At 39.5% G+C, this 22,858-nt stretch overlaps 1 protein-coding gene across 1 annotated transcript in view; it reads left to right on the top strand.

Moving 5' to 3' along the window:
* chgb.L (chromogranin B L homeolog) overlaps positions 1-22,649 on the top strand; it is a 34,798-nt gene extending 12,149 nt beyond the window's left edge. Inside the window, exons 2-5 of the mRNA XM_018262496.2 lie at positions 10,075-10,124; positions 16,444-16,537; positions 19,489-21,155; positions 22,238-22,649. Of these exons, the coding sequence (XP_018117985.1) occupies positions 10,075-10,124; positions 16,444-16,537; positions 19,489-21,155; positions 22,238-22,321 (1,895 nt within the window). The 3' untranslated portion in view covers positions 22,322-22,649. The remainder of the gene's footprint in view (positions 1-10,074; positions 10,125-16,443; positions 16,538-19,488; positions 21,156-22,237) is intronic.
* The last annotated feature ends 209 nt before the right edge of the window (positions 22,650-22,858 follow it).

The following is a 22,858-nucleotide window of genomic DNA, read 5'->3' as shown; positions in this document are numbered from 1 at the left end:
AGCTGCTGCTGTGACAGAGAACACACGTCCCCCCATCCCCTGACACCCCCAGTTTAACACTCTCCACTGGTATTTTATGAATGTTTATTTCAAGCACAAATACAAACATTTATTTTCATGACGCCGTCCCTTTAAAGGGTGATTCCGAGGTTATTTAAGGAAAATGTATCAGAAAAATCCAGAAAAAGCCTCGGAGGTTGAATTTGGGAAGAGGCGTTGGAAGCGAAGCTTTACTGCTCGTTACAGACGCAATGTATTGTGGGAAATGATTTAGCAATTAGCAGAGAAATTCCCTGGGAACAAACGCTCGGAGCAAATAAAAACCAGAATAAAAACAACGAAATAAAACTGAAATATTTCCAGCGTTTTTCTCTTTTCTACATGAGACGAAAGCTCTGCCCCCCCCCACGCTGTTATTTCTTATCATTTGTACAGGGGGGGCAATGTCCCTCCATTGCACTTTTATTGCTTTTCTCTATTTCCAAATAACAACCCCCCCCCTGAAACTGTTCCTTCTGAATCTCCTGCAAATGAATCTTATTTCACCCTCCCGACTCCATTCATTAAAGTTCAAGAGACAAGTCATTCCTGATAATGGGACTGGGGGGGGGGTGCCCATAATAAATTAGACACTGAAAGCAGCCCCCCCTCACTCTTAATACAAGTAGGGGCTTCTCAGTCTCTTATACTCAACACACTTGTTTTGCAGAGGGAAATGTGGGGGTACATTCAGGGTTAGACGGGGCCAGTGGGACACCAGGAAAAAAACCTGGGGGACCCCCCTACAGACCCAAATCCACTTCTGTTGGGCAACTGTGGGCTCTGATCCCGCACCCCCCCAAGCAGCCCCCTGATGGGCCTCAGACACCCCAGTCCAACATTGCCCATAGCAGGGAGTGGGATTCACCTTCTACCTCCCATTACAACCCCTAGGGGCAGATTTATCAAAAGTCAAGGTAAAAATTTTAATTACAAAAATTCGAATTTTGAGCTATTTTTTGTGTACTTCAACTAGGGAATAGTCCAAATTCGATTCAAATTTGAAAAAAAATCCAAAATACCAAATATCAAAATGTATCATGTACTGCCTCTTTAAAAATTCAGCTTCGCCCATTCGCCATCTAAAACCTGCCGAATTGCTGTTTTAGCCTATGGGAGACCTCCTAGGCCCTATTTGGAGGGAAAAATTCAATCAAATTCTCTATTACTTCGATTTATACGATTCAAATTCAGCCAAATATAGAACTGTTCGATCAAAAATGGACCTATTCAACCAAAAAAAACCCTTAAACTTAGACTTAATTTCGGTTGGTCGTTTTGAATTCAAAGTCTTTCAAATTCAACCCTTGATAAATATGCTCCCTAATGTTGGGCACTCTTCATTTTATACAATGAACATCTATAGCGTAACTAGGCAGCGTTTGTGATAAAACAATGTAGAAAATGTAGATGTAACAATGTAGTCACATTTCCTAATGAACTGCCTGTCCGGTCACGCGGGAGCTGACAATTTCATTAAGTGCCGCGTAACAGGGTGTTGTCTGCTCCTGCACATGATACAAACTGGCCCAGAGGGGAGGCAGAGAGAGAACACACACATTCTGTTTGTTTTACCTTTATATTTCTACTGATGTCACAATAGAAACCTGTCAGTTTCCTGCCAAATTAAATGAGTTGTTCACATTTGAGTTAACTGTTAGTCTGATGTAGAGAGGGATATTTTGAGACAATTTGTAATTGGTTTTCATTTTTTATTATTTGTGGTTTTTGAGTTATTTAGCTTTTTATTCAGCAATTCTCCAGTTTGCAATTTCAGCCATTAGGTTGCTAGGATCCAAATTCCCCTAGCAACCATGCATTGATTTGAATAAGAGACTGGAATATGAATAGGAGAGGCCTGAATAGAAAGAGGAGGAATAAAAAGTAGCAATAACAATACATTTGTAGCCGTACAGAGCATTTGTTTTTTAGATGGGGTCAGTGACCCCCATTTGCAAAGAGTCAGAAGAGAAGGCAGCATTGTTTCCCGGAATTCCAGTGTCACTGTGGTTGCAAAGGGGCTTTATGTAATTGAACTGCACCCATACCTCCCAACATTTGAAAAAATAGAAAGAGGGACAAAAAGATTTTGACCACACCCATTTTATAGCCACACCCCTAAATACCATGTCCATTTTTATGGCCACACCCCTAAATACCATGTCCATTTTTATGGCCACACCCCTAAATACCATGTCCATTTTTATGGCCACACCCATAAATACCATGTCCATTTTATAGCCACACCCCTAAATACCATGTCCATTTTATAGCCACACCCCTAAATACCATGTCCATTTTTATGGCCACGCCCCTATATACCATGTCCATTTTACAAAATTTGTCTGGCTATGAAACATTTGAACACATTTCTTGAGGATTTAGGATCAGGTTTTATGTGTTTTTACAGTTTTGGTAATAAAGGTGAAATTGCTCTTTAAGCTGCTCCGTTCTCAGTTCCCCCAGGAGACCTGCTTATCTTATTGGTTACAATTGTATCTCAGTGCAGCTGCTGAGTATTCTGGGCTCTCTGACAAAAGCCTCTTATTTATTTACATTTCAGAAACTTTGTATCTTTTTTTACTCAAGTTTTTTTTATTTGAAAAAAAAATTGTTGTTCTTGATTTCAATAGCATAGCGAAAAACGTGATCACGTTAATTCATGGAAGAAAACTTGAACACAATGACAATCACATTCTTCCATTTAATTTGCCTGTTTTTTTAAAAAAAAACTCAAGAAATAAATGACATGGGGGTGTATTTACTAAAACTTGAATTTATTTAATTTTTTAATTAAACATTAAAGTCCCATCCACGAATTGAACTCCTTTATCAAAGAATCCGCTCGGAAAATTTGGTGCGGGAAAAGCCTCGACAAAATCGTGCGACAATTTGAATGGCACGCGTTTTTTGAATTTGACACTCAAATCGTATGACTTTTTCACCCAAAAACCTTGGCTTTTTTTGGATTATCAAACAAAAAGCAGCGCAGATGACGATGACAAGAAACAAATTGTAGAAGGGACGTCTGCCATTGACTATGACCTCCACAGGTTTGACACGGAGTATTTTTGGATTCAGATTTTTAGCAGCTTGGGGGTATAATAAATCTCTTAAAATTCAAGTTTTCCCCATAAAAACTCAAGCTTGATAAACAGGCCCCTGAATGTTGCAAATACTCCTCTCATTGGGTTTAGCTGCGGAATACTTTCATTTGAACGTTCCGATTGATAAATTCAGACTTGTGTTTTTTTCACTGCGATTTACTCAAATAGCAGAAAACCAGCCAAACCAGAGTGTTTTAAGGGCAAATCAACCATTTATGAACCTCTTGTGTAAAATAAATGTATTTCTCCGTGAGCGGCCATGACACCTTTGTAGCACAGCCCCCTGTTTTAGTCACATGACTTCATGGGAAATAAATTGAATTCATTGACTTGAGGTTGAGGTTCGTTCAGGAGGTTCTCCCATGTGTCTTGTGTCTATTGAGAACATTGAATTATTGAGAAACAAACCCCACATATTTGCATCCAATATAAAATGGTACATACAGTAATTGTAGAATTCTACTTGTGCCACTTTCACTAAAAATTTCGCAGAAGTGATTGAGTAATGAAAGGTTCCAGGATTTAATAATACGACGGGGGTCGGAGCTGAAGGCCGGCGGCACATTGACATTTCGGGGCCAATTCACCGAGCTCGAGTGAAGGATTCGAAGTAAAAAAACGTCGAATTTCGAGTAGTTTTTTGTGCTCCTCGACTATCGAATTGGCGTAAATAGATTGATTCGAATAGATCGAGCGCAAAACCGCTGCGACTATTCGCCCATTCGATAGTCGAAGTACTGGATTGAGCGCAAAAACGCTGCGACTATTCACCATTCGATAGTCGAAGTACTGTCTCTTTTAAAAATACTTCGACTGCCTACTTCGCCACCTAAAACCTACCGAATTGCTTTAAAAGCCTGTGGGAAAGTCCCATAGGCTTGTTTTCCAAGTTTTTGATCGAATAAAAATCCTTCGAGCGAATATTTGATCGAGCGCCTATTGGCCTGGTGAATATTCGCCAATTCGACTATTCGCCAGCGCGTAAATTCGCCCAAATTGCCTATTTGATTCTATTTGGTTCTATTCCCCAGTCGAATTTCGAGGGATTTAACCCCTCGAAATTCGACCCTTGATGAATTTGCCCCTAAGACAAATTAAACCTCAGTGACTATTGTGACCCACGTTATTTTATTCTCTCTGTGATTCTCACCAGGTCACTTCTCCTGCCCCAATGGAATGTACTATTTAGTCTTTATTCAATAGTCGTCTCTCGTAGGCAAGAGGGAAATACATTCCTATTAGTGGAAACATATTTGTGGGGATAAGGGAAATACTGTGTGTTATTCACTTGATGAAACATAAATGTAGAGAAATGGATATATTCTACTTTATTTACTTTCTCTGTATGAGAAGCTTTTTTTTTGGCCCTATTAAAGGAGAACTAAACCTTAACAAGGAAGTAGCCTCGAACATTAATTTTTAAAACTCTGTACCAACCCCGACAACTAATGCCCTTTAGCAGTAAAGATCTGTGTCTCCAAAGATGCCCCAGTAGCTCCCCATCTTCTTTTCTGCTGATTCACTGATTCACATGCTCTGTGCTGCTGTCACTTACTGAGCTTAGGGACCCACTCACAATATACAGTACACATAGAATAGAAATGTCACAATATAAGGCTGATTAGTAATTAATACACATAATTACTACATGGCAGCACAGAAACCAGTGCAATTAGCATCAGAATTGAATAATCTGCAAACCTGTAGCATCAGCTTATATTACAGACTAAACTTAACTTCTCAACTGCCACCCAGAGCATACTGAGCATGTGCAGTGTCACTGACACCCCTAACAGATATCAAGATGGTGAACTCCTTTGCCTGAATCATTACTGTTATAGACATACTGAATAATTCAATAATAGTTCAATAAATAAAATATGCCATTTCTAGCTATCTTTGTTATTAGTGTTTAATAATCTGATTATAAGTAATAGTCATGACTCATGCGGAAGCACTGTCTGAATGGAGCATGGAGAGCTAATGCTATTATTAATATAATACTAATTATAGCTAAATATAATATACTGGGGCCGGGTGATGTCAGAACTACTGGAACTGTAATACACTGCTCAGAGACTGCTCAGCAGGAAGTGACTTTATCTTAAACCAGATTGACTGGGAAAAGGGTGTTGTGACGAGGAGGTGTTTAAGCTGAGATATGTTTTATATGTCAGACAAGGACAAGGAAAAGCTAATACTGAACAGAGAAAATAAAGACTTGATTGGCTTAACAGTGATTTTGGCACAGGACAACATCTCCAGCGTAAAGGAGTTGTTCATCTTTATTTATTTATTCATCAAAGGTCAAGTTCTGTTTTCTAGAAAACTCGGTTTCACAAAAAAACTGGAAAAAAACCCTAACATTTTTCTAGATTTATTATGCCCCAAAGCTGCTAAAAGCCCAAATCTGAAAATACTCCAGCTAAAACCTTAACCCCCTTGATTAACTTTTAGGATGATATAGAGAGTGATTTTCTGAGACAATTTGCAATGGTTTTTTTGTTTTTTATTGTGGTTTTTGAGTTATTACCCTAGCGACCGTGCAATAGAAATGATGTCTTGTCTACAAACTGAGAAAACTGTTAAGAAAAAAACCAAGGTTGATGTGGGAGAGGCAAGAGATACCAGGAAAACAGTTGGAAGGAACATTGGCTCAGAGACAAGTGGGAAAGTAGAGAAATGAGGAGCCGGAAGCCGTGAAAAGCTCGGGAGGGAATTATCACAATGTTTTGTTTCCCAGGAAACCGTTATTATTATTATTATTATTATTATAAGGGTCAAGTTATCCCCCTGTCGATTCAAACGGCTTTGAACATTATTTTATCTCAACTTCCTTAATTGTAAGATTCCATCTTGTAATGTTTATGTCTAGAGCTTGGACTTCTCAGTGATCCCGTGATATTCGGAGATAAAGGGCAAGAGCACTCGCTGGATGGCGGCACATTTACTAAAGAGCAAATTGTGTTTTTCTGATGAATTTTCGGCTAAAAAGACACTTTGCAGCAACAATTATTAAAAGTTGAGCAAAACACACTTCACTAGAGCAGGGCCGGAACTAGGGGTAGGCAGAGTATGCATGTGCCAAGGGCACAAGGTTGGGGGGGCGCCCGGCACGTACCTTTAACTTCTGCCTACCCCAGTCTGGTCTTAAAGGACAAGGAAAGGCAAAATTCTCCCTTCATTTACTGCTGTGGATAGGAATTGTCAGACAGTCCCTAACTGCTCTGCAGGGAAACAATCATACTTATGGACAGCAGGGGGAGCCCCCGCCTTACTTCCCAGCCATGCAGAACTCAAGCAGCTTTGTTTATAACGATCCCTAAGCCGCCCAGACCACACTGAGCATGTGCACAGTCTTGGTCTTGCAAAGATGTATAACTAAGTTACAAGATGGTGACCCCCTGTGGCCAACTTTGAAAGCATAAATTATTTGTTTGATTAGACTTGTGGTGCAGTAAGTTCATGTTTATGTTTAGTATAAAAAATACAGCATTTCTGGCCTTATTCTATTTTACACTTTCCTTGTCCTTTAAGTCCTGTTTTTTGTGCACATGCGCATGCCTAAGTGAGGGTGGCGTGTGCTGCGATGTCTCCTTCAGCATGCATGCGCCCATCAGCGCACATGCGCCATTACACGGCTGTCAGCGTTGACGCGCCAGCTGAGTGAAGGGGGTGATGCGGTTGGGTTGCCCGAGGCGCCCGGCTGGTTTGTCCCGGTCCTGCACTAGAGAATTACATTGTCGCTTGTTTTGCCAGGGAAATTTTCTACAGTGAACGATCATAAATCCACTAATTTATCAAAGTGTGAAAATTTCAATTCGTTACTCTTTTCACCAAAATCTATTTCTCCAGATTCTGACAAATGAATACAATCAAGCTCCACCCTCAACATTATTATGTCCTGTTTCCCAAAAAGTCCTAAGCAAAAGGCAAAACGCTGGTGTTTTTTCATATTTAAAGTGGGATTCTGTTTACAAGTTGTAACTCTTACAAATTCCTTATTTACACTTTTGTTATGAAATGTTCTCGTCAGTGATTAGGGTTTCCACCTGGCAATATATCTAATAATAAAGAACATCCGAGACGTAATGAGCATTTTCGTAAATATGTTTATTCATCATGAAATTACGTCTGAAATGTTATTTCATGGTGGAGGCTTCCAAAACGAAAATTTGCACGTAAGTAAATGTGCCCCATGGTGTCAGGTAGAAAGTGGGTTTGGGTCGGAGGAACCCATCCGGTTTTTATCCAGGTGTCCCGCCGGTCCAGTCTGAGACTTTCAGCGCTGTTATGATACATCACATAGCGGTTGCATCTTGCACGCAGGTAAGGGATCTGTTATCCAGAATAATTGACCACTGGTCGTAAGAATGGGATTTTTTTAAATTAGACTTCAGATTCAGTTTGGCCAACTTGGTCAAATTGTTTGTGGTGGATTCTGTATTCAGCCAAATCCTGATATTTTGTATCCTTATCTGAACAATTTATGTGTAACTTCCTAATGTATTGCCCATGATGAATACTTGTCACTGACCTAACAGAATATATGCTGTGCCTTTCCAGCTTTCATTTGTATTTGGCCTGACGAAGGGGCCTTGTTGCTCTGAAAGCTTGCAATCTATATTTATTGATAGCCAATATAGGAATCACTTCTACAGTATTTTGTATTTGTTTGTTTTTGTTTGTTATTCTTGCTACTGGTAAACACAGTACCACCGTTTTTATTTTTTTGTTTTGTGCACCCTTGGGGAAATACGAAGAAAAAAAACGAAACTTTAGTGCCTTTCCGAACTGTTTAACTGACAGATTTCATGGAATCCGGAGACAAAATGAAAAGGATGAAAATAATAAGATGCTGTAGTAGTTCCATTGTTACTGGTTTTCCAATCGATTAGAGTGAAAGAGTTGTTGATATGGGAAATAACAAAGGACAGGGGGAATGTGCTGGATCATAAGAGAGAATGAGCAGAAACCAGAGAAATATACGAGCCCATCAGTCAACATGTGAGATTGTGGCAGGGAAGTCTCAGCAAATAATTCAATCTCCTCAGATAATGAAAAGAGGTCTCTGGGAACAGGGGCCGAGAATGGGAAAATCAAGAGCATGGAGACGTCACGGATACAGTTTGATTTAAACAATCCTCTGAGCTTGTATTTCAACAGACAGAGACAAACATAGAGACAAACACAGGGAGAAGCACAAAGAGAACAGAGACAAACACAGAAAGAAACAGAGACAAACACATGGAAAACACAGAGACAAACATAGAGAAACAGAGACAAACATAGAGAAACACAGAGACAAACACAGGGAGAAACAGAGACAAACACATGGAAAACACAGGGACAATCATAGAGAAACACAGAAACAAACACAGAGAAACACAGAGACAAACATAGAGAAACAGAAACGAACACATGGAAAACACAGAGACAATCATAGAGAAACAGAGACAAACAGAGAAACACAGGGAGAAGCACAGAGACAAACACAGGGAGAAGCACAGAGACAAACACAGGGAGAAACAGAAACGAACACATGGAAAACACAGAGACAATCATAGAGAAGCAGAGACAAACATAGAGAAACACAGAGACAAACACAGGGAGAAGCACAGAGACAAACACAGGGAGAAACAGAAACGAACACATGGAAAACACAGAGACAATCATAGAGAAACAGAGACAAACATAGAGAAACACAGGGAGAAGCACAGAGACAAACACAGGAAGAAGCACAGAGACAAACACTGCTGCAGGTCAGGGATTGTACAGGAAGAAAACAAGACAAAAACAACAGATAAATTGGCCTCCATCTATTGGGACATCCCTTCCAGGCGGACATTGAATATATTGAATATGTATATTACCTTATACCTTTACATTTGTTCACCTTTAAAGGAGAAACAAACCCTTAATATAAAAAAAACCTACCCTACATAGACCCTCCTCCCCGGCCTAGCTGCTACCCTGGGCAAATGCCCCTTTCTCTTTACTTACCCCTCGGTGCAGATTCAGGCATCGGAGTCCATGGGCGCCATCTTCAGCCGCTTCAGTAATCTTTGAAATGAAACCGGCACTTCTGCAATTTTCGTGAGTTTCAGCGCATGCGCACTTGCTGCGAAAATTGCTCCAACTGCGCATGTGCCACTCCGTCTGTCTCATTCCGAAGATTACTGAAGCGGCTGAAGATGGCGCCCGTGAACTCCGCTGGACAGAATCTGCACCGAGGGCTAAGTAAAGAGACAGGGGCATTTGCCAGGGGTAGCAGCTAGTCTGGGGGGGAGGAAGGAGCGGGGTCTATGTAGCGTAGGGGGGTATGGTTTATTTCATTAAGGGTTTGTTTCTCCTTTAAATGTAAACAACCCCTTTAAGTTTGCCTCCATGATTTTTGCCCTAAACAGATCACATGTGCATGGTGCCTAATGCAGTGTCATTTGCTTAAATCAAAATGCAACATTTCCCCCCACAATTCCAACAAAATTGCAAGTCTGTCTGTTCCTATTGGTGCAGCCCATAATGAGAAGCCCACAATTACCTCTACCCCAGAGGCGGCAAGATCTCCGCTGTTCCTCTGCACCAATAGGATCTGCGGGTGCAATGGCTGTTGGTGCCAAAAGTGCGGGTGCAAATATCTGAATGGGATCACTATGCACAACTGCACCCACTTTATATGACACTTATAATATATCAGCACAATTGCAGCTGACGTCTTACATATCCCTTATGTGGCCATTGCTTATTCTCTATAGAGAAGGTGCTGCCTCTCAGTATTAACATTAATATCAATTGTATGATTGGGAAATAGCAGGTTACTTGTATAAACATTGCCACTACATTCTATGCAAATGTCTAAAACACAAAGAATAAATGTTCCCTTAATTCTGCCCATAGAGTAACATTGTGTTTCCTTTTCCCCCCACAGTGTGTGCCGCAGCCCCCCTGGATAAAGGAGAGGAGCACCCCGAGGAGTTGGTACGTCCTCACATCTTCTTTCTCTCGCTTTTATTTAGAACTTCAAAATATTGATTTCAATTTACTGTGGTTATTGGATTTGTGTCTCCTTGTTCTGCAGAGGATTTCATTCTGGTTCATTGGAAAGAAGCAGATTATTTTTACTCCAAAACGTTAATTCTAGTTCTCCTAGTTGTAAGTCTCTATATCCAGAGTTAATGAGCTCCTCTCAGCCCTTTCCATTCTCCATTCTTCTCTGCTCTTTAACTGATTCCTTTTCTAGCAGATTTATTTGTTGAATTGCCAGTGTGGGCCCTTTATTAGTCTGGGCTCCTTCTACCAACGCCGATGTATAAAAGGCTTAATGTGAATGTAAATACAAGTTAGAACGGTCCTGCTCTTGTACACTGTCCCTTTGTTTAATATGAGGAACTGAGACGGACATTTGTCTTGTTTTAATTGAGAAAAAAAATCTGTGGTTTTGTCATTAAACTGGATAAACAGAGAAATTGAAAGTGGTTTCTGTTTCCAACATCCTGGTTCTTGCAAGTAATTGTGGGAGGAGAAAAAGGCCATTTATCAGATTTCCATTGTACAGATCCCCCTGCAGAAGAGGTAAAGCTATAGTACAGGGTATTTTGTTGATCCGGTGAAATCACTTTTGGGGAAGGTAACAAAATGCCTTAAAATGCCCAATGGGCAATAGCATTCGGGGCATTAAGTCAACCATGGTTAAATTGCTGATTGCACATTAATGAAATTGCTGCTCATTTAAATCATTGGATCACATACAAATACTTGCCAGTGTGTTTTTGTGCTATTTGATGTTATTTTAATGATGTCAGCGGTTGCCACCCTTTGTCCAGCTCAGTACTAGCCAATGATCTATGGGGTGGGACCAAGAGGGGGTGGGGCTATGCAGTAGAGGGGCAGAGCAATGGTGTAAATGGGGGTGTGGCATAAAGGGGGCAGGTCATGGTGAGTAGGCAGGGTTACACAGGTGTTGGGGTCAGTGGAATAGAGAGGGTACAAGAAGCCACAGATTGGGGCAGATAGGAGACGACTAGAGATTCCACATTTTAAAATGTATATTGGTCTCTGCTTTGGCAGGTATTGTACTGGCTGGTCAGATGAAATACCAACAAGGTGGAATCCCTAAATGACTGTTACTGTTCTCTGGGCTAATGTTTCTGTCTCTAGAAAAAACTGTAGAGAACTGATTAACTTACCAGGAGGAGACTTAGTAATATAGTAACATGGGAAGTGAGGTTGAAAAAAGACACACGTCCATCAAGTCCAACCGTAAGTCTATATATAACCTGCCAAGATAGGGCAGAAGTGGCAGTTAAGGGCCAGTGGGAACATCCTGAAGAAGAGACCAGAAAAATTCCTATCCGGAGTAGGGCAGAGGGGCATAAAGCGTATGTAGGGCAGAGGGGCATAAAGCGTATGTAGGGCTGCTAGGACTGGAAGGTGGTGGAAGGTCCTGGAAAGGGATGTGTCTATGGCAACTTGCATTGTATTTTTCACTAGTGGAAAACTTTACATGGCTGTGATGTGTCTGTCTGAAAAATGAATGTGTATAAAACAACGATGTGATAGCCTGTAGGAATGTGAGTATAAAATGCCCTGCTAATAAATCACATCTTCTTTTACGAATTGGTTTAGACTCCTGAACTTTAAGTGTAAGCTCTAGGGATTAGTCTTACAAGGGGGCCTATTTAGAGTCCTGCCAGTTTTAGTATTACTGTGTGCAACTCCTTTACAGAGGTTTTGGGAATGGGGTATAAAAAGTTTTGACTTTCAGGTCAGTTTGAGCCCGTAAGGCCCCCATACACAGGCCGATAAAAGCGGCCAACGGGCCGAGTCGGCAGCTTATTGGCCCATTTGTGGGACCATACGACGGGTGTCCCCAATCAATATGTGGCCAAAGGTCGGGCAGATGCCGATCAGGCAGGTTAAAAAATCCCGTTGGATTGCGGCCGCAACTTTTTGTTGATGTGGTCCAGAGATCTGACCGCCCGTTTGGCCTCCATTCTGGTCCAATATCGCCCACTTCAATGTGGGCATATTGGGGAGAGACCCCCTGTGTATGGCCACCTTAAGCGCCTTTGCACCCATCTACCCAGTAGTTTGTACATTGCGTGTATTTGTGCAACAACAGGCTGAACTGGAACAAGGTGCAAGGAGTGTGTATAGGCAATTAGGCATTTGGTACCTTTGTCATTGTGTGAGTGTTAACAAGTGCCGAGGACTCACACACAGTAACTGGACCAAGCCCTCGTCTATCTTTATATCAGGACTAGAATATTTGATTAACGGCTCTTGTAAATTTTCCCAAACTTCATTTCCTGGCTCCTAAAAGCTGAGATTAGCAATAACCCACTTTAGCTGATAATAACTCGCTCAGGCTTCTTTCCAATTAATTATGGAAACGTTATTAGGCATATGCCTTCATTAGCATTTTATCAGTCCGTTCCATCGTTAATACTCCTGCCAATTAGATAATTCAATTGAAAAAGCCAGGCTTCATGAAATCTAGAGAATATATATTCTCAGTTATATTCCCAAAGTGGGATATGGGGGTGCTTATGGATAATCCTTAAACCATATCAAGATAATATTGATTGTATAATTTATAAATATATATATAGTGATTGCTTTTATACATAACATATAGATGGCATCTACTGGCCAGCTGTTTGGCAGAAAGGATCTCATTGGTTGCTATGGGTTACTAGACCTGGGAAACTCCCTGGTTTTTACAGTGAGTGAGTGGTTTGGAGTCTATTAAAGGAACCATCTTTAAGACTAACAACCTGTTTTCTTTTAGTTCAGTTGCATTGCAAGTAGAACCCTAATCATAATAGTTTCATGGGCTGGTTATTATAGATTGTTCTAGTTTTATTTCAGCAGGCCACTCAAAACTAAGCCTTTCCTGTAGGTGAAAGGAAACAAAATATAACCATTACTAGTACCGGAGTTACTAGTCCTTATTCTGTAGGAAAAGAGAAATGAAGAATTTCAGCACTTTCCTCTTGACTATTTACCTACTCCCATTCTTAGAAATCCTTCTCAACCTTTGCCACTAACTCTTGGGCATATAAAATGGCACAAAAGGAGAGGAGCACTTTTTGGAAACCATGTGATGAATTTTTGTATTCTTTGTTTTTTGGTTCTGAAGGAATGCTGAACATAGAACCAAAGGCAATACATAGAAGAGGGGGATAAACAAGACTAGGGCTGGAGAGAGTTGAGTAAGAGTAAGAGTTGAGTATGAGTAAGAAGCAACACTAACAAGGCAGAAGAAAGTCTCTCGAACAAGGAAAGAACAAGATTCAATGAGAAATGGTGCCCAAGAGGCAACCAGAGAAACACTGTGTAATCTTTGTGTAATCGGTGCTTTACATTGGACATTATGGACAGTTCCTCAGGTGCCCAAGCTTTTCTTACCTTCCCAATCACCAATTCTTGAGACAATATTTGCCTTCCTGTGCATAATGTAACAGCCCTTGCTGGTGCAGAGAACGTCATTGGTAATACAGGTATAGGATCTATTAGATGGAATTCTTGGGGTTTTCCATCATTTGGATCTCCATAACTTGTCTACTAAATTATCATTATTTGCTTTAAATTATATAATTTTATTAATATAATGCGGAAACCTGTTAATCAGAAAGCTACAAATCACGGGAAGGCCGACTCCCATAGACTCCATTTTAATCAAAAAATGAACACTTTTAAAACTGATTTCCTTTTTCTCTGTAATAATAAAATAGCAGCTTGTTCTAAGATATGAATATGTATCACAGGCAAAACAATCCTGTGAAGTTTATGCATTGTTTAGATTATTTTTTAGGAGACCAGGCATGCAGATCCGAATGAAAGAAATTCCACTTATCCAGAAAACCTGAGAATTTTGGATAAAAGGTCCCATTCCTGTATTTGTTTCATTCTGAGCTTTCTGGAAAACCATTTTCCAAATAAGGAAATCCGTGCCTCTATAGTAGAACCCCCATTTTAATGGTATGGGAATCACTATCCAGAAACCCATTATACAGAAAGCTCCAAATTATGGTATGCCCATTCTCCCATAGAGGAAAAATTCAGACTCTCTCCATTCATTTCCATGGGTTTTTTAAAGGTGTATTTATCAAAGGATGAATGTGAAAGTTCACTATTTTATAAATACACCTTTAAAAATCCCATAGAAATGAATGGAGAGAGTCGGTATTTGACACTAGCTGGCTGTGGCATCTTAAACTTCACTCTTTGATAAATATACCCCATAGATAATAATCCAAATTTTTAAAAAATAATTTCCTTTTTCCGTGTAAAAATAAACTAAGATATAATTAATCCTTATTGCAGGCAAAACCAGCCTATTGGGTGATTTTCTAGTAGACTTAAGATATGAAGATCCGTTATCTGGGAATCCCCAGGTCCCAAGCATTCTGGATAACCTGTCCCCTAACCAGCCTATTGGCTTTATTTCATGTTTATATGATTTTCTAGTAGACTTAAGACCTGGTATGAAGATCCAAATTACAGAAAAATCCATTATCCAGAAAGCCCCAGGTCCCGAGCATTCTCGATAACAGGTCCCATACCTCTACCTTGTACTTGATCCCAACTAAGATATAATTAATCCTTATTTAAGCAAAACCAGACTATTGGGTTTATTTGATGTTTATATGATTTTCTAGTAGACTTAAGGAATGAAGAAAAATTACAGAAAGATCTATTATCCAAAAAACCTCAGGTCCTGAGCAGTCTGGATAACAGGTCCCATATCTGTATATAATGGTGGGACCACAAGAAAAGGGATACTTTTGGGGAAACATAAAATCAGGGGATGAAACCTTGAAGTTCCACTGTTTGGGGCATCTTTTTTGTGGAACCCACTGCCCTCCAGCTGCTGACTCATTCCAAGCCGCACCATCTCTTGCTTCTGACTCATTTGAGAAGCAAATATATTTCTCTGAATGGATTGTGTATGAATCATGGAGAGGGACAATCTATGTGCAACTTCTTGAGCGGATTAGCATTGATTGGGCACCATGATCTGTGATGGATGAAACTGGTTTATAGGATACTAACTGATTGGCATTGAGGTTCTTATTCTCCAGGGACAATGGATTGATGGTCACAGCTCACATTCTATTTGATGGCTACAGCAGGATGGTTGGTTATTATTAGCACTTTAAGCCAAGATTATGGGTCAGAATGAATCACATTACTGTGTTGTATCCAGATCATATTGAAGCCCAGCGTGAGGAATGGAAATGTTAATTAATAGCACAGAGGGGTGGAAGGAAGGGGCTGGAAACAGAACGACTCCTGGAAATAAAACCAAATCAAGATGAAAGTGACAACATTGTGGCCAATTGCCCGGCCTGCTTTTAGAAGACACAAAGATCTGTTTTCTGTAAATGTTCAGATTATGACAAGTCATTGGCAGAGAGTGATCTATATATAAAAGGTTTTGTTTTTTCGTTGCAGGTTCTGAATATAATGTATTTCCCTATCATTTCTACCTTGGCATTTTTATTGTTGTTAATGTTGATTAGGAGCAATGCACCAAATTGTGATACTGCTGCAATCAGACAGACACCCAAGTGTAACCATTGAGCAAGTAGAGTATACAATAATACATACATTGGTTTGTATTCCTTCTCTCTGTTGTAGGCTTGGAATAACGTTACACTGAGTTAGTATGGGGGAATTAATAAAAGCTACATGACATATATAAATGTATTAGGGCAAAGGCTCTACTGGGCCCTTCACCATAGCATCAGCAGAAAGATCCACATCTCTGGCGAAGTCCCCAAATGAGCTTATCTTGCATGAAAACATTTCACATCCCTGGATGTAATAATCCCATTTTAATAGGGGCCTGTACCGATATGTCTGGAAATGGCCAAATCTAGGTGACCATGTGGTCTTCGCAAAAAGGCATTTTCCAGCCTACCCAATACTTACCTGGTCAATTCTATTTCTTAGCCAGATATTGGTCAGACAAGTCCTATAAACTTTTGAGGTGGTCCTAAAATGACAGCCTATAGTGGTTGGTGCATTGTTGTAAACGTTGTCAGGACAAGGATGGCTCATGCTACCTTCTGTTTTATCAGCTATAGGCTATGTTAAAAGTAATTTGCTATGGGGGTTAATGTGCTGGTCCTTCTAGACCAACAGGCCACAAGTAGAGCTAATTTTATTGGATAAGTTGAAGAAGACATTTGTGGCATTTTATGAATAGTAAAACCAGAGTTTCCTATATATAATATAGGTCCATAAATATAGGTCCATAAAGTGAGTTTCTACCTCTTGTTTTTTACAGGTAACACGGTGTATAGTGGAAGTGCTCTCCAATGCTTTGGCAAAACCTAATGCACCACCAATCGACCCAGAATGCAGAGAAATCCTGAAGAAAAGTAAGTTTACAGTGTAGTTTAGCTCTACATGGGAGTGCAGGTCTTGGGTCTTTACTCATTTGTGTGTGATGGTGCTGGGTGCAGTTCTTCTGATGGTATGATACATGAGCACCAACAAGGGGATTGTCCTGGAGCATTAGAGTAGGGTATTAAGGTCAGCCTTCATTGTGCATCACATGGCAAATATTAGTTTTTTTTAACGGAAGGAGAACATGACAATGGGTTGACCCTGTTCATATAGATGACCAGAAACTTTAGGACCTCTTCTCAAGCAATATAATCAGGCAGTTATGTAATAGGAAGGGGGTATTATTGAGAATCGACAAACATAAACCAGTGACACAATTTCTGGGAAAATTTTCCTTGTTGTGTCGGTTTACTCAATTCCACTTCACATTTTTCAAAAAAAAGAATTGTGTAGGGGTAATGATACCAAGAAGCACAGAAAAACTGCTGCTCAAGTGTCCTTTAATCACCACACGACATGTTTCGAGCTTAAAGGCTCTTTTTCAAGTGTGAGCAGCAGTTTTTCTGTGCTTCTTGGTATCATTACCCCTACACAATTCTTTTTTCCTGATTTAAGCTCTGGATGGGAGCAAGGGTGTAAGATACCTGAAATTCATTCGACTAAGGGCGATATTACACCAGTTTCTTTCAAACATTTTTCAAACCCGGCTACTGTATATTTCCAGAATGTGGGTATTAACAATGTGGGAAAGAAAGAAAGAAAGAATTGCCATATCTGTAAATTTAGGTGGAAGCTGCTTAATTTGGATCCAACATGAGTATATTTTAGGGCAATCTCACACATTGTAGGTAAAATTGCCTCTTGGCTGACCACATCTCCAACAATTATCAGTGGGATTGGGGTACACTTTGTACATTTTGGACACTTTGCTTGTATAAGAGCCGCTGCTTCATACATAAATTAAATAATGTAATAAATTCGGCAAAAAAAAGAAGTTGAGTTCAGCTAAATTCAGATATTGTACAAAAAGAATCTTTGACCTGGCATGCTGACATTCTGGAATTCTTGTGATCTAGGTTGTCACAATGTAGTTTGTAACATAAATAGCAATGTCCAGGGGTTACTGACAAGCCTATCACTGGTTTTATATCCCCCCAAAAGTCAAGACTGAAGTGATCCTGCACAGAGGACATCATTTCTATGGGGCATCACAACTTATGTGACATTCTTATGGTTCTTCTTACTCCTTTCCCTTTCAGAGACCCTCTTTAGTTTATAGTGCAGGACTCCAATGTTCTCCTTGGTCCTAAGGCTGAATTCACACTGAGCTGGGAGACGGGGCAAGGCTCTGATTGGCTTACAGATCTCCAGCCCACCTCTTCACCAATTCACAAAAAGGAATAAGTCTGACACTGGAAACCAAATAGGGGATTAGGAATGGTTTGCAGAAATGTGAAGGAGAAAGAATCGTGAGTCCAGGTTCAAACTGTTCAATAGCCTGAGGTTTTTTGCACTTTGCCCAATGTAGGTCAAATCTGGCGCCCAGTGATAAATGGCACACACCTAAATTCAATGTGTTTAAGTCAGTTTGTCTCCACCTGAAGAACAGACAACATCTCTTCAGTGCTTATATTAAAAGCTAAGTCCACCTTGGTATGAACTATTAGTAGAGATGCCCTGGATTGACCAATTTAGGATTCAGCCGAATCGTGAATCCTTTGTGAAAGATTTGGCCGCATACTGAACTGAATCTGAATCCTAAATTGCATATGTAAATTAGGGAAATGAGGGGGAAAGAAAATTTTGACTTCCTTGTGATGAAAAGTCACATGAATTTTATTGATTCAGTTTAGCCAGGCACTTGAATTTGGCCAAATACTGCTGGAAAAGACTGAATCTTGGCCGAATCCCAAATCGAATCCTGGTTTCAATGCAAAACTAACTATTAGTACCAAGTACAGTAATATCTCAAGATATCATTAGTCTTTATTTTTATTCTTTATGTTTTTGAAATGACTTTTAATATTTTGGTTTGCAGCTCTCCAATTAGGAATGTAAATCTAGGCTTGGACGATTGTTGGGAGTCAATGACCCCTGGCAACGTGTAGTATTGTAAAATTTAGAGCAGGGAGAGTCTTGTACTTAAAGTTAACCGTTCATTTGAGCTGAACTGTTCATTTGACTCTGGATACCTTGTCTGAAGGAAAGATGAATTTCCAATTAGCAAAGTTATTGTCTTTGCAATTTATCTCTTATTCTCCAATGGAGTCAGTCAGATTTTCTGGCATTGAAAGCCCCATAGGATCTTTGAGAGACTCCAGAGTCTCCTTAGATACCGTGACGACTGCGTCTCCACTTCTCCTTCATTAGAGCATTTGAGCTATGATTTATGTTACGTGTGCCTACAATTGGTTTAAGTTGGAGCATCAATTATTCATGGAGGCCAGATAATGAAATGGTTTTTACACAGAACGTTAATACTTTTCAGATTCAGAGACAATGCATTTTAATCTAATGATCGATGGAGCATCAGTCATAAAAATGATTAATGAAGCTTCAGCCCTCAAATAAAACATAATCTGGAAATAAAAAGCTATGCCTGAGAGAACTCAAACAACTAGGAGGTAATGAAAAATAAGTGGGATTATTAACGCGTGCAGATACTTGTATGGCTTGCCCTTTACAGAGCAGTAGGGTAGAAATATCAATGTCATTATTTATAGTCATAGCAATCTCCTGACAGGTAAAACTTAACACCTCGAAAGAAGGAGTTGACCTGCCCAGAGGATGTCTGTTCTATGGGGTTTGCTATGCTTGGATAACTAATAGTATAGTTATTAGACACAAGCACAGATGGTATCATCAGTCTGGCTAAGCAAGGAAGAACATGAAAACACATGGGTAGATGGATATATAGTGGGTTTGAGAATAGCATGGATCATTATTAGCTTTGTGTCTTACATTTTAAGTATTTCTTCCTCAGGCAGCAGACACAATCAGGATGAAAAGGATAATGATGTGAAGCAATATGAAACCAGAAACCTGAAGAATGTGGCCATTACGGATGGTCACCATCATAAAACCAGTGAAGAAGCCAAACCAGAAAATCAGGAAACCAAATTTCCAGAGGAAGAAAAGAAATGGCACCACACAGAGAATGAAAGTCAAGAAGAAAATGAGAAAAGAGAGACAAACAATGAAGAAGACACTGGGCATTCCAAAGAAAGAGACTTTATAGATGAGGCATTAGAACGAATACATCACAAAGAGCACATTCAAAGCGAAGAAGTAAGTAAAGAAGATAGAGAACAAGCCGAAACTTCAAATGAAAATAGGCACGATATTACTGATGAGAAAGTACATGAAGCAGCCAAAGGTTTAGAAGAGGCTTCTGAGGAAAATTCAAGACATTCAGAAGACATTATGAAGACACATCATGACAATTCGAAAGAACACGTTACACAACCTGAGAAACATCATCTGAGCCATTCCTACGAAGAATCCAAAGAATCTGATGAAAGTGAAGGTGAAGAGGAGAGACGTTACAAACCAAATCATGACATGTTTGGACAAAGATTTCTTGGTTATGAGGAAAAGAGGAGTCACCATACAAAGCAAATAGATTCCAGTGAACGAACTGAGGGTGAAGAGAAAAGACATAACACTCTAAATGCTTTCGAAGATCGTGTGAAGAAGAATCATTATGAAGCCAAAGGCCACAATGACATTCAGAGTTCAGAAGAATCAAAGGAGAAGATTCATTTGCACAGAGGAAGTGAAGAGGTAAGAGACCAAAGTTATGACAGTGAAGACAACAGTAAAGAATATAAAAGACATCCCAATACAGAAGAGGAAAGGCATTATGAGGAAAAGAAGCGTTGGCCAATAGAAAAAAGTGAGGAAGACAAGTTGAATTATGAACATAGCCAAGAGGACAGTGAAGAAAATATTGAGAAGCGGCATGCCAAAGACAGGAAACTAAAGGAAGAACTCTTTGAGAAACTGAGACGCCATCTGCTAGAAGGTTCAGATGAACAACCATATACCCATGAAAGAAAAGCAGAAGACAAGAAACGTTATGTGAGTGAAGCAATGGCTGAAGTGAAAAGAAACTACCCAGAGCAAGACGAGGAGAAAATAAATCAGCATTACAATGATGAACGGAGAAGCCATCGCTATGGCAACAATAAAGATGATTTTGAGGAGTCAAATAACTTTGACAATCAAAAATACAAACGTCACCACCCTGAATATGAGAGAAGAATAAACCGTTATGGCTTCCCAGATGAGATCAAATGGAAAAACCGGTTTTACGATAAGGAGGACGACCAAACCTACGACAGTGAGGAAGAAAACAAGAACAACTTGCAAAACAAAAATGTCTTTCCAGAGTTCAGTGACTACGACTGGTGGGGGAAAAAGCAGCTGCTGGACGGTACGAATCATGGATATGCCGAGAAAAGGAGTTCTCCCAAAATGCACAAGTTTGACATGAAGAGACAGTACGACAGAATGGACGAGCTTGCCCAACTTCTGAATTACAAGAAGAAATCTGTGGAGTTTCCAGACTTTTATGACTCTGAAGAGATAAAGAAGAGGAATCTTAATGACAGGGGAAGTCTTGGTCAGAGGCCCTTAACGGAAGAAGAGGTAGATATTCACTTTACAGATAAAGTAGATTCATCTCAATTGCTCTTCATAAAATAGGTTTGACTGCCGTATTGCACTTCCACAACTTTGTTACCCAAACATTATATATTTACAGAGTAACACCTGAAGATTTTGAATTAAATTTAATAATGTTTGCTAACAAAATGTATTTATACACCATAAAAAGGAACATGGCCAAAGGCTGAATACTTTTACTTAACGAGGGTACTTTAACTTCTCTTACCCCTTCTCAACCTAATTGTGATTGTTTCTGTGCTTTGTTGCTCTTCAAGTCCTACCACCTCAAAAATATTTTTGTCTAAAATTATACACATGTATGGCACCAAAACCTTCTCGGATATTAAAGGACCATCAATTTTTTTTTTTTTTTTTTTAAATTTGTTAGTATACAACGAAAAAAACCCACAAAGACATATTAAACTTTTAAATTGTAAGTCTTTATTAAGAAATAACTTACCGAAACTCGGCTTGCACTCCTCTTCAGAAAAGGCGATTCATCATGCGGTAATCGATTTCTCTTCCCTGACTTCCTTATATGAGATAGCCAGGGAGGAGAAATAGAGTGCCGCATGATTGATTGATTGTCGCCGTTTTGCCTTTTCTGAAGAGGAGCGGAAGCGGAGTAAGTTATTTCTTAATAGCAATTTAAAAGTTTAATGAGTCTTTGTGTTTTTTTGTGTTCTATACTAACGAGTTTTATTTAAAAAATTGATGTTAGTGATCCTTTAAGAACTTGAACTTCCTGCAGCTCCCGTCTTAAAATATCCTTGTTCTTTCCATGATTATGATGTCTGGAAAGAAACAAGTTCTGGATAAAATGTTCATTTTATTTCCTATAAACAAATTTGCTTCCTGAAAACTTTTGGCCTCATGAGGTTTCATAGACAGAGAAGGGGTGAATATTTAATCCCATATATATAGGGAATAGAGTACCCCTTTTATAGTATTGTTACTAAGGAGTTTCACCAAGGAACATGGCCAACGGCTGAGCACTTTTACACATTGAAGGTACTTAGACTCTTTTTTTATACTTAACAATAATGTATTTTCTTGTTTTTCAGGAAAAAGATCTAGAAAATCTGGCAATTATGGACCTGGAGCTGCAAAAGATAGCGGAGAAGCTGAGCAACAGCCGGCAAGGCTGAACTATAAAGGAACTCTGTAAAATCCCTGTAGCCGGAAACTAAGCTGTAGTTCAGAAACATTCCCAGATTTTTTCGTCACTGCCTCTTTAAACAGAAACCCCCTCACTTAGTCGATACATACAGAATGGAATTCACTGTCCGGTTATGTTACTGTTGAGGAAGCTGTTTGGAGTATAATCTATGCTACTAATATCAAGTGAGCATGAAATCTAGCATCAATTCATATCTGTTCAAGAGACATTTTAATGCTTGTGGATATTTTTGTGGTATTGTACGTTAATACATTTCTTGTTAAGGATTTGAAATAATAAAAAGCAAATAAATCTTGGCCAATGCAGTCCTTCATTTTATTCCGGTTGATATACAGTACAGGTATAGGGTCCGTTATTCAGAAAGCCCTGAATTACAGAAAGGACATCCTGCGTAGACTCCAGTTTAATTAAATATTTACATTTTTAAAAATGATTTCCTTTTTCTCTGTAGTAATAAAACAGTACCTTGTACTTTATCCTAAGATATTATGAATCTTTATTGGAG

Source organism: Xenopus laevis, chromosome 5L (genome assembly GCF_017654675.1).
Source record: "Xenopus laevis strain J_2021 chromosome 5L, Xenopus_laevis_v10.1, whole genome shotgun sequence".
Taxonomy (NCBI): Eukaryota; Metazoa; Chordata; class Amphibia; order Anura; family Pipidae; genus Xenopus; species Xenopus laevis.
Note: the sequence above shows the minus strand (reverse complement) of the source record. Positions and strands in the feature narration are given on the sequence as shown.